Source organism: Neovison vison, chromosome 7 (genome assembly GCF_020171115.1).
Source record: "Neovison vison isolate M4711 chromosome 7, ASM_NN_V1, whole genome shotgun sequence".
NCBI lineage: Eukaryota > Metazoa > Chordata > Mammalia > Carnivora > Mustelidae > Neogale > Neogale vison.
This window is the reverse complement of record NC_058097.1, coordinates 194,954,378-194,971,589: the sequence shown is the minus strand read 5'-3', so window position 1 is coordinate 194,971,589 and position 17,212 is coordinate 194,954,378. Positions and strand designations below refer to the sequence as shown.

Here is a 17,212-nt window from a genome sequence, read left to right as displayed (position 1 = left end):
GAAAGAACCAAGATGCCCTTCAACGGATGAATGGATAAGGAAGATGTGGTCCATATACACTATGGAGTATCAGAAAGGATGAATACCCAACGTTTGTAGCAACATGGACGGGACTGGAAGAGATTATGCTGAGTGAAATAAGTCAAGCAGAGAGAGTCAATTATCATATGGTTTCACTTATTTGTGGAGCATAACAAATAGCATAGAGGACAAGGGGTGTTAGAGAGGAGAAGGGAGTTGGGGTAAATTGGATAGGGAGGTGAACCATGAGAGACTATGGACTCTGAAAAACAATCTGAGGGGTTTGAAGTGGCGGGGGGGGTGGGAGGTTGGGGGTACCAGGTGGTGGGTATTATAGAGGGCACGGCTTGCATGGAGCACTGGGTGTGGTGAAAAAATAATGAATACTGTTTTTCTAAAAATAAGTAAATTGGAAATAAGCTTTTATGTATCATCTTCCCAACTTCTAGATTATGTATAGTGTGTATAACCATATGTATATGATTTTGTATATGGGTAAACTGAGTTGCAGGAAAGGCTAACGAGTTGTCCAATTTCACATGCCTGGAATGAATCCATATCCTATATCATACCTTTTAAGTATAATAGCTTACAATTCTATAGTGCTCACTTGCCAGGTGCTCTATATGTATATATTCATTTAACTCTCTCATCAGTCCTATTAGATTGATTAGCTATTCCTCCCCTATAGATATCTAATAATTTGGTAACTGAGAGATCAAGTAATTTATTTAAGTTTAAGTAGGTATTAATGGATAAAGCTAAGCTTTAGACACAATCAAAAGTGTTCCCAACATATGTGTTGTTAATTATTAATTGACTCTAATTTTGTTCAATTTACACTTACCTGTCTCTATTGTATTGAACTTAACGCATGGAATAGCATAGTTAAACATAATTTAGAAATAAATGCATAGTAGATACAGAGGGCTAAATGCAGCATGAGAGCCATGTGCAATCAACAAAACCAATTCTGAACAGAAGGTATAGCATTGGATGTAAAGGTTTGGTCTCTGAGAACCATGTGTATGCAGTCACATATCACCCCTATCATTTATGACTGGGAGACATTTGTCCTAACTTCTTTAAGTCTCTATATACCAGCAAAGTGAGTGTTGTTGGGACCTACTTCAAGGGATTATTGTAAGAATTTAAATAAATAATGTATAAAAGGAATTAGTAAATACTAATGATGTACTATGTTGGCTAATTGAATTTAAATTAATGAGGGTGCCAAGCACAGTCCTTAAGACTAATAACTATAATATTATCAGCTTAGAACAATTGTCTCTATGTTTGTTTAGGAAAGTCAGGTGGCAGATATAGGGGACTGGATTTTAAGTCTGTTGGTCTTAACCTTTGATTTGCCTTTTTGTATAGGCTGTCCATGCAGATGTTTTGTTTTTACCTTATTTTTCACTCTGTGCTCATGGCTGTGTCAATCATTTTGTATGAGAATCCAGAAATCTTCAAAATTTCCTTTTCTTACCTTCTTTCTTGAGATCCATCTTTTACCCTACCCCTCTATCTGAGACTCATTCTTATTGTCATTCTTATTAACACTGAGCTGGATCACAGATATTGATGGGTGAAAATTCATGACATGGTGGTTGATACTAATCTGCAGATCTATTCATGAGAAAAATCACAAATCTTTTTATTTTTAATTGAAGCTTTGTGAAAGACATGCATTCTTTGGTAACCGCTATTCTTTACCATCTCCCTCCTGGGTCCTAAATACATTCTTTTTCATATCTTCACCTTAAAGTTTTTATGTTTTTCAACACCTCATTTACATTATATTTTATTATGATATCACATATATATCATTTGCTGTGTTCTGTGATGACTATTAGCTCTCCTGAGGTTAGCAACAGCTTAAAATTCCTGCTTATGTGTAGCTGGTCTCATAGACCCAGAGACAAATAATATGGATAATAGATGATACTGATAGATGATACTGATGATGATGATAATGATCATGTTCATGATGATAAATAGAGCAGAATAGGAAGAGACATAAATTGGGTATGTACACACACGTGCGTGCACACACACACACACAAATAGCCTTATTTACTGCTAAGAAAATGAGGAGTTGAGAAGTTATGTGTCTTCTTAAAATTCTACACCTGGTATGAGATAGTTAAGATATAGATAGATAGATCTATATCTTAGATATAACTGTCTAACTGATCCTAATGCCTGTAGCTTTAATCACTGTATTGTCAGATTTTCTAGATGAACAGGTAATAATGGAGTAGCAAGCTTTACTACAAAGCTGTGATCACCAAGACAGCATGGTTGTAGGGAAATAATAGTGAAAAATATGGAAGGGTCTTAGTAGCTTCCTGATCATCTTTCTGGAAAGGAAGAAAGTGTCATTTCACTGTGTTTGGTTAGCTATCCCCTCATGACAAAACACACAGTAAATAGGACTTATTTAACACCTACCCAATCAGAGTACCATCTAGCACACGGTTTTCTTAACCTTAATTTCTTTCTTAATTCTTAATGTGGAATTGCAGAAATACTCCTCTGCACTTTCTTGATTACAGTGTTTTTCCCTGACTCCTGTACTTATGCCAACATTCAGAAATAGTGTTCCAACAACCAAATAGGAGCTCAAAAACTCACAGAAGATGTAGACACCCCGCTGCTTCTGCATCAATTACAGCTTTCACTGCAAGTGTAGACTGAATCTAGAAACTCACCTTGCTCTTGAAAAGAAAGGAAAAGAGTGCTGAATTGTGAGTCTGCAATCAGAAATTCAGCCCTGGAAGAATGTAATGTCAGAGAAATTCTGTCTCATGTTCTGGTCAAGGCATTCTGAGTTCCCTGAAGCATGAAGATACGGAGAAAGGATAATTAATATAGGGCTTCCTAAGAAGCCTGTATTTAAGTAGTGCATCTACCATGGATTTTTTTGAAGTAATCAGAATATGATTTACCTCCTACTGATCTCAGTTTCCTTATTTATGATAAGGATATAATAAAATTATCTGTACCACAGACTTTCTAGAATTGTTTTTGCAACAAGCAAATAAGGGCATATGTAAGCCCTTAGTAAGGGCTTAACTTTTCAACATGAGTGACTTTAATTTTTATTTCAGGATGTCTTCCCTGCTTGTCATTGAAGACTCACTGCAAATACCCAGTTTGGACAGAAGCTGGTGTCTACAAGGTTAGCTCTTAGTTCAATAAATGATGAACAAAATGGGCTCTGCTCAATGTCTGTTTCTTTTAAATAATGTCATATAGAATCATGATGGGATTTCAGCACCTAATGAACAAGAACAAGGAGAAAATTGTACAGGAATGGAATTCTCTGGGGAAACTGAACCCCCATGAGGGCAATTACTTCCTTTCATTGTACTTACATATGGAAGAAACAATTAAGCTGTGTGTAGAAACATAATTTGTTATGTTGTGTAGCACATATATATATCTGCACTCTAGTTCTCATTTCTCTCCCCTCTCCCACTTAAAAAATTAACGTGACTTTTCCATACATTGAGTGATTTTGATTAATCATTTAAAATTGTTTTTATTTTTGATATTTGAAATGTATTTCTTTTTTTTAAATTTCTTTTTTATTTATTTTCAGTATAACAGTATTCATTATTTTTGCACCATACCCAGTGCTCCATGCAATCCATGCCCTCTATAATAACCACCACCTGGTTTCCCCAACCTTCCACCCCCCCCCCCCCCCGCCACTTCAAATGTATTTCTTTTTATTGAAGTATAGTTAACACACCATGTTAGTTTCAGGTGTACAACATAATGATTTGACAACTCTCTCCATTACGCTATGTTCACCACATGTGTAGCCATCATGTATCACCATACAAATCTTGTAACACCATCAACTATATTCCCTCTGATAAACATTTTATCCCCATTTCTGGAAATTAGTTTTGGTTTTTATCTACCACATTTTTATTATGTTTTTTCTCCTTTCTATTTTCTCTGGTGCTATAGCTAAATGTTACAAATTTTAAGAAATTGATAAATAATATCCATGTTATCTGTTCTTGAGTTTACAAGGAGTCCACAAATATGACATACCTGTGAGAGATAGAGATTAAATTCTGCCTTAATTCTGAGAAGTCAATTGGAAAGTTTGGTTTAGATCTGTAGGTTGATGGGCTGCTCTCCTCCAGTTTCCCCTTTTGAAACCAGTGCTAATGGTGCTCTTCCCACATGCCCTGGTGTTCATTACCCCCTGTATTATTGTTATTATTAAGTAAAAAATGAATCTGTACCTTTTAGACTAAGGACTTATTGTACTGCAATAATATGCTTAGGCTTTGTGTGGGGCATTGAAGTTAGCTGGTGACAGCCATAATCATGAGTCAGAAAAAGTAAAACAAAAAACCCTAGATTCCTCATGTTGCAGGGATAACAACCCTGAGTCATGTTTTAGACATTTTCTACTTACTGTTGAGACCATGTATTGGCTTCCTTCCCTTCTTTATCTCACCTTCCTACTGTCTTATGAGTGCTGTGGTCAAACTTACAAATGAAGTACTTGAACTCAAATCATTGACTCTGGAGGACTGTTTCTGGTGAACCTCATCTGATATGTACCTCAAGATTCTAAGTGTCTCCTTTCCATAGGCAGGGCAGGTCCTGTTCCATTATCTTTACTGCACAAAGAAAGGTGAACAGAATGACAGAAGACACCCTTGCTGCAGACAAGCAAAATCAAAAGAGAATGAGAAAAGTAGAACAAAAAATGCTCCCTTCCTTCTTCTAAGTTCCCCAATCTGATACAGTGCATTTTGTGGAAACACTTTCACTCTGGTTCTGGAACTGTGAGTGGAAATTAACTTTCAATTTTTGTATAACTGATAAAATCTTGATTTGTAATCTCACTCAAGTGGTAGTTTACCTGGATATAGAAATATGGAATGATAATTATTTTCCCTCAGCTTTTTGAAGACATGTATCTATTGCCTGCTGACTTCTATTCTTTTCCTCTGTTGAGAAGTCAGATGCAGGCCTGTTGACTATGTGTATTTATGATCTGGCAGTGTAAAAGTTTGTTCTATCCTTGTTTTTCTGCTTGTAAAACAATAACTTGTATAACAATATGGTCCCATACAAAAAAAAAATTCAACGTGTTTCTCAGAAATTAGGGTGATTCCTTAATAGGAGGTTGGAATTTCTTTGGGTGAAAATTTGGAACTATTTTCTGTTTTATAATTTGTTCCTTTCTGTTCTATTTCTTTATGGATTTCATACAACAGCATGTTGGAGTTTCTTAATACATTTCTTTTCTTTCCTATTTCTTTACTCTATATGCTATATTTTGTATACTTTTTCAAGTTTTAAAAATTCCAGTTAGTTAAGTACAGTGTTATATAAGTTTTCTGGCATACAGTTTAGTAATTCAACACGTACATTATGCAGAGCTATCACAATGAGTACCCTCATTAATCTCCATCACCTATTTCACCAATCCCCCCACCTCCCTTCCTTTTGGTAACCATCAGTCTGTTCTCTACAGTTAAGGGTCTGTTTCAAGAAACAGTTTGCCTTTCTCTCTCTCTCTCTTTTTTCCCTTTGATCGTTTGTTTTCTTTCTTAAATTCTACATATGAGTGAAATCAGATGGTATTTGTCTTTCTCTGACTGACTTATTTTACTTAGCATAATATTCTCTCATTGACTGATGAATGGATAATGGAGAAGTGGTATATATACACAATGGACTATTACTCAGCCATAAGAAAGAATGAAGTCTTGCCATTTGTAATGACATAGATGGAGCTAGAGAGTATTATAGTTTGAATATTTTTCGTTCTACTTTGATATGGTAACTCTGAATTCAATTTTGTCTCATCTAACATTTTTCCAGTCCATTAACTCCAATCCATTAACTGATAAGATTCCTTAGATCACATATATTATTTTTATTCTATTTTATTCTAAAATATATTTTATTTATATTCTTCTATTTTATAATTTTTCTATTTTTATATTTTATATACTCTTTTAAGTGCAGTTTTAAGTTCACAGCAAAATTGAGAGGATGATACAGTGAATTCCTATATAACTCCAGACCCACACATGTATAGTTGATGATGTTATCAATCTCCCCCCTCCCCAGAGTGGTGCATTTACAATTGATACACCTATACCAATATATCATAATAAGCCAAAGTCCATAGCTTACCTTAGGTTCTCTCAGTGTTGTACATTCTGTGAATTTGTAAAAATGTATAATGAATTGTAGCCATCATTTTAGTATCATATGGAGTGTTTTCACTGCCCTAAAAATCCTCTGTCCTCCAACTATTATATCTCTCCTCCCCTAACCCCAACTGTCTTCTGGATATCTTCTTTGGTTAGGTGTCTGTTAGAGTCTTTGCTATCTCTCTCTTTTTTAATTGACTTATTTGTTTACTCATTGTTGAATTTTTAGAGTTCTTTGTATATGTAACTTTTTAAAAATCAGATTTGTTTTTTGCAAATACCTTATTTTTTGCAAATATCCCAGTCTGTTGGTTGTCTTCTCATTCTCTTGAAGATATCTTTCATAAAGTAGATGTTTTTAATTTTAACGAAGTCTAGTTAATCAACTGTTTTATTCATGCACTGTTCCTTTGGTGTCATATCTAAAAAAGTCATTGCCAAACCCAAGGTCACCTAAGCTTTATTCTATGTTACCTTTTAGGAGTTTTGTAATTTTGTATTTTGACATTCTGGTCTCTGATCCATTTTGAGTTAATTTTTGTGTAAGACTTGTGTGTAGATTCATGTTTTTTACATGATGATATCCAGTTATTCCAACATCATTTGTTGAAAAGATTATTATCTTCGCTCCATTGAATTGCCCTTGTTCCTTTATAAAAAATCAGTTGAGTATATTATGTAAGTCTATTTCTGGGCTATTTTGTTTCATTGGTCTATTCTTTTCTCAATACCTCACTTTCTTTTTTCCCCCTTAATAATAAGTGTATTCTTTAATTCCCATCAGCTATTTCACCACCTTCCCCACCTCACCTCTGGTAATCATCAGTTTATTTTCTATAGTTAAGAATCTGTTTCTTGGTTTCTCTCTCTCTCTTACCTTTTTTTCCTTTGCTCATTTGTTTTGTTTCTTAAATTCCACATAGGAGTGAGATCATATGGTATTTGTCTTTCTCTGACTGAGTTATATCACTTAGCATTATACTCTCTAGGTCATTCCATATTGTTGTGAATGGTGAGATTTCATTCTGTTCTATGGCTGAGTTATATATATATAATTTCATTTGAGACTGTAAAGAGTCTATAGATAATGTTGGGAGAAATGATATCTTGGCAATATTGAGTCTTCCTATCCATGAGAATGGAATATCTTTCCATTTATTTAGTTCTTTGGTTTCATTCATCAAAATCAGGATTTCATAGTTTTCTTCATTAGATCATGCATATATTTTCTCATATTTATAACTAAGTATATCATTTTTGGAAACTAAAATAAAAGGTTTTGTGCTTTTAATTTCAACTTTGACTTCTTCATTACCAATATATAGGAAGGTGATGGAATTTTATATATTAACCTTTCAGGGTACAGTCTTGCTATAATCAATTAGGCCCAAAAGAATTTTTTTTGGTCTATTCTTTCAGATTTTCTACATAGGCAATCATGTCACCTGTGAACAAAGACAGTTTTTATTTCTTCATTCCCAAAGTCTCCATATTGTGTGATTCCATTCATATAACATACAATCAGGGGGAATTAAAAAGCTCGGTGATTTCCAAGGGTTGGAGAAGTAGGAGTAGTTGTTTACAAAAGGAATGGAAATGGAAATGTTATGATGATAACATATTCTCTGTGGTACTGTGCTGATGAATACACGACTCTGCATTTGTTAAAACCCATAGAGCTATACAGAGGAAAGAGTAAAATTTAATATATATAAATTGAAAAAATCAGCCAGGAGCACAGGAGAATCCCAGGAGTGAACAAAGGCTGTGAAAAAAAATCTGAATGTACTACAATGACTTAACCTCCCTGAAGGGAGACAGGGGTAAAAAGGGTAAAAATGAGCTAACCTAAGTAATGCTGGAAAACAGTGTGTTAATTAGAAAGTGCTTGGCTAAAATAAAAGAAACTATTTTAAAATGTTGTACATCAGTTGCTAAAGCACATGTGTACTTAGTATAGTACACGTTTCTCATGGGGGTAAGGATTAACAATTATGGAACTGCTCTACTTGTAAACTGGTCACACAAGTAAATTAATGAATGGAATTATTGAGACCCAAGTTTCTCACTGTCACAAATGGAAATTACAGATAAGAAAGGGGGAACTTGGAATGAAGTAGATTAGAGTCAGAGACATCAGTATGCACTAACGTTTAGTTTAATATAGATACAATGGTTAGGCAGAGAAACTAATATAATTATGAATGTATACAAACCACATAGATATATACTTCTTGCTTCTGTCAACGAGAAGACCTAGAAGAAATGAAACTCCAGTATCAGCAAGCACACTCAGCATCTAATTCTTGACTTATTTATTTATTTAAGAGAGTGTGAGCAATGGGAGGGTTAGAGGGAGAGAGAGAATCTCAAGCAGAGTCCAGGCCCAGTGTGGAGACTGATACAGGGCTCAATCCCACGACCCTGAGATCATGACCTGAGCTGAAATCAAGAGTCACTGCTTACTAAACTGAGCTATGTAGGTGCCATTCTAAGTCTTAGCTTAATACCATTCTCTAGTAAATAATTAAGAGGTATTAGGAGAAATAGTTGATTCTGTGATGGGAGTAGAGAAAATAGAAGATGAGACCCAAGCGTCATATAGTACATAAAGAAAGGAAGAACTGAAAATAAATAAAAAATAAATTTAAAAAAACCCTGAGGGTTGCGCGGGGGAGGGGGGTTGGGAGAAGGGGGGGTGGGGTTATGGACATTGGGGAGGGTATGTGCTATGGTGAGTGCTGTGAAGTGTGTAAACCTGGTGATTCACAGACCTGTACCCCTGGGGATAAAAATATATGTTTATAAAAAATAAAAATTTTAAAAAAATTAAAAAAGCAAAAAAAAGAAAAAATACATGGAAGGATGAACCAATGCCAAAGGGACACAAGAGTCAACTGAAAGAGCTTCAGATGGTAAAAGTGAAATAATTTGAGCAAAAATAAATAACCCAGTATTGGTTGTCACCAAAATACAAAACAAATAAATGAGAACACATTAATATAAATAATGATTGAGTGAATAAATAATTGAGGGGGAAGAGACAAATATTTTTAACAGAGGAACTCCAAATAAGTTATTTAAATATTGTCTTTTCCAGTATGTGGAGCATAGTTCCCTAACATCTGGAGTGTGGACTTGATTTTTATACCTCTTTCTTTCTGTCTTTCTTTTTCTTTTTCTCTTTCTTCCTTCCTTCCTGGCTTGCTTGCTTGCTTTTTAAAATTTTTTATTGAAGAGACTGTCTTTTTTCCACTGTATATTTTTTCCTGTTTTGTCAAAAATTAATTGACCATAGAGTTGAGGGTCCATATCTGGGCTCTCTACTCTGTTCCACTGGTCTATGTGTCTGTTTTTATGCCAGTACCATGCTGTCTTGGTGATCACAGCTTTGTAATAAAGCTTGAAATCAGGTAAGGTGATGCCGCCAGCTTTATTTTTGTTTTTCAACATTTCCTTAGCGATTCGAGGTCTCTTCTGATTCCATACAAATTTTAGTATTCTTTGCTCCAGCTCTTTGAAGAATGTGGTAGAATTTTGATCAGAATGGCATTAAAAGTATAGATTGCTCTAGGCAGTATAGACATTTTAACAATTTTTATTCTTCCGATCCAAGAGCATGGAATGGTCTTCCATCTATTTGTGTCTTCTTCAATTTCTTTCATGAGTGTTCTGTAGTTCCTTGAGTACAGATCCTTTACCTCTTTGGTTAGGTTTATTCCCAGGTATCTTATGGTTCTTGGTGCTATAGTAAATGGAATCGATTCTCTAATTTCCCTTTCTGTATTTTCATTGTTAGTGTATAAGAAAGCCACTGATTTCTGCACATTGACTTTGTATCCTGCCACGTTGCTGAATTGCTGTATGAGTTCTAGTAGTTTGGGGGTGGAGTCTTTTGGGTTTTCCATATAAAGAATCATGTCATCTGCAAAGAGAGAGAGTTGGACTTCTTCATTACCAATTTGGACACCTTTTATTTCTCTCTGTTGTCTGATTGCTGTTGCTAGGACTTCTAATACTATGTTGAACAAGAGTGGTGAAAGTGGGCATCCTTGTCTTGTTCCTGATCTCAATGGGAAGGCTGCAAGCTTTTTCCCATTGAGGATGATATTTGCTGTGGGTCTTTCATAGATAGATTTGATGAGGTTCAGGAATGTTCCCTCTATCACTATACTTTGAAGCGTTTATTCATTTATTTGACAGAGACAGAGATCACAAGTAGGTAGAGCTGTAGGCAGAGAGAGAGGGGGAAGCAGGCTCTCTGCTCAGCAGAGACCCCAATGTGGGGCTCAATCCCAGCACCCTGAGACCATGAACTGAGCCAAAGGCAGAGTCTCAACCCACTGAGCCACCCAGGCATCCACTTCTTCTTCTGCTTTTTCTTTTACTTTTTTTTAACCTAAATTCAATTAGCCAACATATATTACATCGTTAGTTTTTGATGTAGTGTTCAATGATTCATCAGTTGCAAATACACTCAGTGCTCATCAGATCATGTGCCCTCCTTATTGCTCATCATGCCGTTACCCCATCCCCCTCCTTTCTGCAACCTTCAGTTTGTTTCCCGGCATTAAGAGCCTCTTGTAGTTTGTCTTCCTCTCCAATTTCTCTCCATTCAGGATTTTGTGACTTCTTTCTTAAAAATAGACTTTAGAAAAGGGGGAGAAAAATAACTCTACCAGGGAGACACCTTGCAAACTCCACATAGGACATGTGATCAAGGTTAATGTTATCAGGTACAATTCATGCTGGTATTGTTATTATGTGACCAGAACTATTCACCTTAGTGGTAGTACCCTCTGAAAACTATAATTCCAATTTCATTATGAGAAAAGATCATACCGAAGAACATTCTATGAGATATGTGAACAGAACTCCTCAAAGCTGTCAAGGTCAATATAAACAGGCATAGACATCTCTGTATTTGTCACAGACCAAGAGATTAAAGAAGTATGACAACTAAATACAAGAAGAGGAAAAGGATATTATTAGTGAATTCTGAATAAAGAAGTTTAGAAAATAATGTGCCAATCTTGGCTTCCTAATTTTACAGATGTCCCAGCTAATATAAGATTACATTGTAGGGGAAACCAAGCAAGAGTTGTACTAGTTGTCCAGGGTTGCTGTTACAAATGAACAGAAACTTGGAAGCTTAAGCAAGACGTATTCAATCTTTCACATATTCATTCATTCACTCCTTCCTTCATTCATTCAGAAACCAGAAGTCCAAAAACAGTTTTCCTGGACAGAAGTCAGTGTGTCAGAAGAACCATCCTCCCTCCATAGGATCTAAGGAGAAATACATTTCTTGCATCACAATCTTCTGGTGGCTGCTATCATCCATGATTTGTAGTCACATCACTTCAATCTGTTTTCAAAGTCACACTGTCTACTCCTTTTTTTACCTGTGGTCATATCTCTTGGACCTCCTCTTAAAAATATACATAGGATTTCTTTGATGGTCCTTGAAGAAAATCTGGGATAAAATCCTAAAGTGAATCACATCTGCATAGTTGTTTTAGGCCATATAAGGTAATCTTAGAAAGTCCCAGAAAATAGGATGCAGATCGCTTTGCAGGCCATTATTCAGACTGCCTCAGGGACATTAAATATTCTGCACCATTTTGAAAATTTTCAATAACTCTCAAATAGTTCTAAAATGCAGTAATTATTTAAAATAATAATTTAAAATGTTTGCAATAGGAAAAACATCACTGTAAAAATAGAAATGAATATTTGTGTTATTCTACACTGCCCCCAAATAGTAGCATAAAAATTTTAGGGGAGGTGAACCACGAGAGACTATGGACTCTGAAAAACAATCTGAGGGGTTGGAAGTGGTGGGGGGTGGGAGGTTGGGGTACCAGGTGGTGGGTATTATAGAGGGCACGGATTGCATGGAGCACTGGGTGTGGTGAAAAAATAATGAATACTGTTTTTCTGAAAATAAATAAATTGAAAAAAAACATTAAAATTTTTTTAGCATAGTCAAACATAATCTTACAAATACTGAAATATTAAAGACTCCTATTATCTAGAGATGATAAAAAAATGAGGGTACATATTTATGTAGGTAGGTTTTGTATATAGTGCTCTCTGAGATCAAAATTAAAAGCATAAAGATTATGTATTATACTACCATATTGAAGTGCATTATCTTTGTTATTGACAGATATTGCCATGATTACATTCTACAGACATATTCAGAATCATTTCAGTTCATAATATTTCATGTGTATGAAGTAACTTTCAAATAAAATCAGATACTAACCCTTAAATAATCTCATATTTGATGTCTTTTTTATGATTTACTAACTAGTATTTATTTAATGTGTTATTTGCCATCTAATGAGGCATCAGTGCTAAGTAAAAATTATGAGATTGTTTTAAATGATTCATTTGATTATGGGATCCAAGAAATCCTTGTGTCTGAATATTGGACTGAAAGCACTGAATGAGAATGTAGATAAAAATGTTTCAACAAAACAGAAAAATCAGCAAATCAGCTATGCTTCTTGAAATGCAGTATATATCTATCTAAAAGGTTTATATTAAAAAATAAATAAATATGATGAAGAGCAGTGGGTATTACATGCAACTAATGAATCACTGAACACTACATCCAAACTAATGATGCACTATATGTTGGCTAATTGAATTTAAATTTAAAAAAATTTAAACAATAAAAAAATAAGAAAATAAATAAAAGGTTTATGTTGTGTATAATATGCAATAATTATCAATAGTTTAAAGATTCAACATGCTGATTCCGTTGTACTCAAAGCTTAATTACTTTATTTATTCGTTTGTTGAGAATCTACAATGAAACAGACAATTTAGGTACTAAGGATTATGCTGTAAACAAAATATGTAAGTCACTGCCTTCACAGAGTTTAAATTCTAGTTGGGGGACATGGGTCATAAACAAGAAAACAAATAAATATACAAAATATGAGTTTTTTAAGGACATGAAGAATAACAGAGTGAAAGAACCGTGTACACAGTGTACCTGGTGAGTAAAAGGGGATTATTTTATAAAGGTGGTCAGGAAAGCACTCTGTAATAGAGTAACATTTAAGCAATGACCTTAATGGAGTAAAGGAACATTCTACACAGAGAAAAGCAAGTACAAATGTCCTAATTAGGAACATGACTAAAGTTGTCAGATTGTGAAGAAATAGGAAGACAATCATGTGAATGAAGTAGGGTAAAAGAACAAAGAGGTAACAAAAAATAATTTAAATCAACAAAAGAAACAGGAAATACCAGCATTAATCATTTCAAAAAATTTTCAGAACCAAAATGTACATTACTGGTTTTCAGTGAGTTTTAAGTAGTGTGAGAATTGGGGTACCTCGGTGGCTCAGTGGGTTAAGCCTTTGCCTTTGGCTCAGGTCATGATCTCAGGGTCCTGGGATCAAGTCCTGCATTGGGCCCTATGCACAGTGAGGAGCCTGCTTCCCCCTCTCTCTCTGCCTGCCTATTTGTGATCTCTCTCTGTGTCAAATAAATAAATAAAATCTTTAAAACAAAAGTAGTATGAGAATTGGTAATAATATCTGAAGAAATTAAAAAATACTTTTAGTCTTCTTCCATCTTCTCATACTCTGACTGTTTTTTATTTACCTTTTAAAAAGTGTAATATGAGCATGTTAATTCTATGTAATGACTCAGTTAAAACAGAAATATTAATTCACTGAAGATGCTATATGTATGCATCTCCTAATAAAATGAACTCCCCAAAAATCAGATCCTTTCATTGAGTAGTATATTATTTTCATTCTGAAGTGAAAAAAGTTAGGACTTTTAGAATTCAACTAAAGAGGTGAAAAATATTGAACATAGATTTCTATTTTAATAAATGAATTAAATATTTAAATTATTATTATTATTAAAAACTAACAACATTCCATTTAATTCTGGGAAATTTCCTACTCCAGTGTGTACATATCCTCATGGGCACATGCATGCACTTCTGTTCATGGTCTCATCTGTGTCCCTATTTTATGTGTCTTTGCATTGATGTGGCAGAAAAAAATGCATGTATAAAAGGGATAAAACCCATATCCTGAATAAACTTTTTGATAATTAAGCCTCAAGACATCTTAGCCATTCTTGTTCAGGGTTATATTTCTAAACATAATTGCTTTTTTTTTTTCAGGAAAAGAGACTTTTGAATAAGTTAGGATCACATCGGAAGCTTAATTTCACTATGTTTTTATTGTAACTAGATTAGTGTACATTGTATAATGTTAAAATCACAATCCTAGAGATAATTTTGACTCTAAAACAGTCCTCATGAATGCATTCTTGACCTCCTTGTTCCTCATGCTGTAGACCACAGGGTTCAGCATGGGAATGACCATCGTGTAGAACACAGATGCCATTTTGTCTGTGTCCATGGAATGGCTGGAGCTGGGCTGTACATACATAAAGATGACTGTCCCATAGAAGATGGCCACAGCAGTGAGGTGGGAGGCACAGGTAGATATAGCCTTCTGATATCCTGAAGATGAGTGCATCTTCAGGATGGTGATAAATATGAATATATAGGATACAAAGATAACCAGGAGAGCAAAAATGATGTTGAAAGTGGTTGCATAAACAAGAGCCAGCTCACTGACATGTCTATCAGAACAAGAAAGAACCATGACTGTGGGGATATCACAGAAAAAGTGATGGATTACATTGTTCATACAGAAAGAGAGACTAAATGTGTCTCCAATTTGAATAGAGGCATTCAGGAAACCACAGACATAGCAGCCTACGGCCAAACGAGCACACACACCTGCCGTCATGGTGGTAGTGTAATGGAGGGGTTTGCACACTGCTGCATAGCGGTCATAGGCCATTGAGGCCAAGAGATAATTTTCCACAGTGGCGAAGGCTGCAAAAAAGAACATCTGGGCAGCACAGGCATTGTAGGAGATGACCTGGTCTCCTATAAGTAATCCAACCATGACAGTGGGAATGATGGCTGTAGAGTAACAAAGGTCCACCAGAGACAGATTACTGAGGAAAAAATACATGGGCATGTGGAGATGGGAGTCCAACAGAATCAACATGGTAATCGCCAAATTCCCAACCAGAGTGATGAGGTAGATGAAGGTGAACATTAAGAAGAGGGGAAGCTGCAGTTTTGGGTCATTGGTTAGTCCCAGCAGGATGAACTGTGTCACTTCTGTCTTGTTATCCATCAACGTTGAGAAACAGTAATGCTACAAGAAGAAATAAATGGCTGATAAACAAAAAAACTTACAGTGGAAAGTGTACATATAGTATTTTGAGATCCTCCAGATAAAACATTAGCTTGACAACAAAAGTTAATGTACTAATTACATGTAGATTTACAAACTGTAAATAGAGACCTTCTTCTCAATTCTAAAATTTTATAGATTTGTAAACTGAAATGTAGAAAGTTAACTAACTTGATCAAGATGACTTGTCCAGAAGGAATACAGTTCACTTTTCCCAAGCCTGGTAAAAGCATATACTTGCATGTTACTGACTTGCCAGGAATTGCCATAGACACTGTAGTTGTACAGACAGTCCCCAACTTACGATGATTTGAATGAATGATTCTTCAACTCGAAAATGGTTCAAAAGTGATGCACATACATTAGAAGCCATACCTCAAATTTTGAATTTAGATCTTTTTCTATGCTAGCAATAACCAATATAATTTTCTCTTTTGATGCTGAGCAGGGGTCACAGCTCCTGAGTCACAGCAGAGTCACAGCTCCAGGTCAGCCAGGGTCATGAGGGTCAACAACTGATACCTTTACAACCATCCTGTACCAGCTCAGCCATACTGTGTCACTTTCAGTACTGTATTCAACAAATTCCTGAGATATTCAATGCATCATTATCAAATAGGCTTGTGTGAGATGATTTTTTCCCCAACTATACACTAATGTTAAGAGCTGGAAACATGGTTATGGTAAGAGAGGCTAAAATATGATGTTCAGTAGGTCAGATGTAGTAAATGAATTTTCATCTTATGATATTTCAGTGTTCAATGGGTTTCTAGGATCATAACCCCATTGTAAGTACAAGAAGATCCGTACATTCATCACATCCTTTCAAGAACATTATGAGTTTGATTTGTTATTATGTTCATTTAAATTATGATGCACAGAGGGGTGCCTGACTGGCTCAGTCAGTAGAGCCTGCAACCCTTGCTCTTGGGATTGTGAGTTCTAGCCCCACACTGGGTGTAGAGATTACTTAAAACCTTTTTTTTTTTTTAAAGATTCTATTTATTTATTTGACAGACAGAGATCACAAGTAGGCAGAGCAGCAGGCAGAGAGAGAGAGGGAAGCAGTCTCTCCATTGAGTAGAAAGCCCAATGTGGGGCTCAATCCCAGGACCCAGAGATCATGACCTGAGCCGAAGGCAGAGCTTTAACCCACTGAGCCACCTGGGCACCCCTTAAAACCTTTAACAAAAAAAGCTGGAAGGGAAATTATTCAACAGAGGTTGAATAATTTTTTATATTTCAAGTGAGTATTAATTGAGAAGCTATGCTCAAGGTCAAGCCAACCTTTGAGCCCACACTGAGTTGTTCCTATAGTGATAGTTTAAACTGTATTTGACAGCCTCTTTAATAAATGGTGTTGGGAAAATTGGACAGCCACGTGCAGAAAAATGAAATTGGACCATTTCCTTACACCACACACAAAAATAGACTCAAAATGGATTAAGGAACTCAATGTGAGAAAGGAATCCATCAAAATCCTTGAGGAGAACACAGGCAGCAACCTCTTCGACCTCAGCCGCAGCAACATCTTCCTAGGAACATCGCCAAAAGCAAGGGAAGCAAGGGCAAAAATGAACTATTGGGATTTCATCAAGATCAAAAGCTTTTGCACAGCAAAGGAAACAGTTAACAAAATCAAAAGACAACTGACAGAATGGGAGAAGATATTTGCAAACGACATATCAGATAAAGGACTAGTGTCCAAAATCTATAAAGAACTCAACAAAC

At 35.5% G+C, this 17,212-nt stretch overlaps 1 protein-coding gene across 1 annotated transcript; it reads right to left on the bottom strand.

Annotated features, from left to right (window-relative positions):
• Window positions 1–14,482: 14,482 nt before the first annotated feature.
• Window positions 14,483–15,421, bottom strand: LOC122914499 (olfactory receptor 5B3-like). The gene has a single exon (XM_044261113.1). The coding sequence runs from the start codon at window positions 15,419–15,421 to the stop codon at window positions 14,483–14,485; it is 939 nt and encodes a 312-aa protein (XP_044117048.1).
• Between the last annotated feature and the right edge of the window lie 1,791 nt (window positions 15,422–17,212).

Excerpts from the sequence above, each read along its gene's own strand:
- LOC122914499 (XM_044261113.1), bottom strand. The coding sequence starts at position 15,421 with ATGGATAACAAGACAGAAGTGACACAGTTCATCCTGCTGGGACTAACC.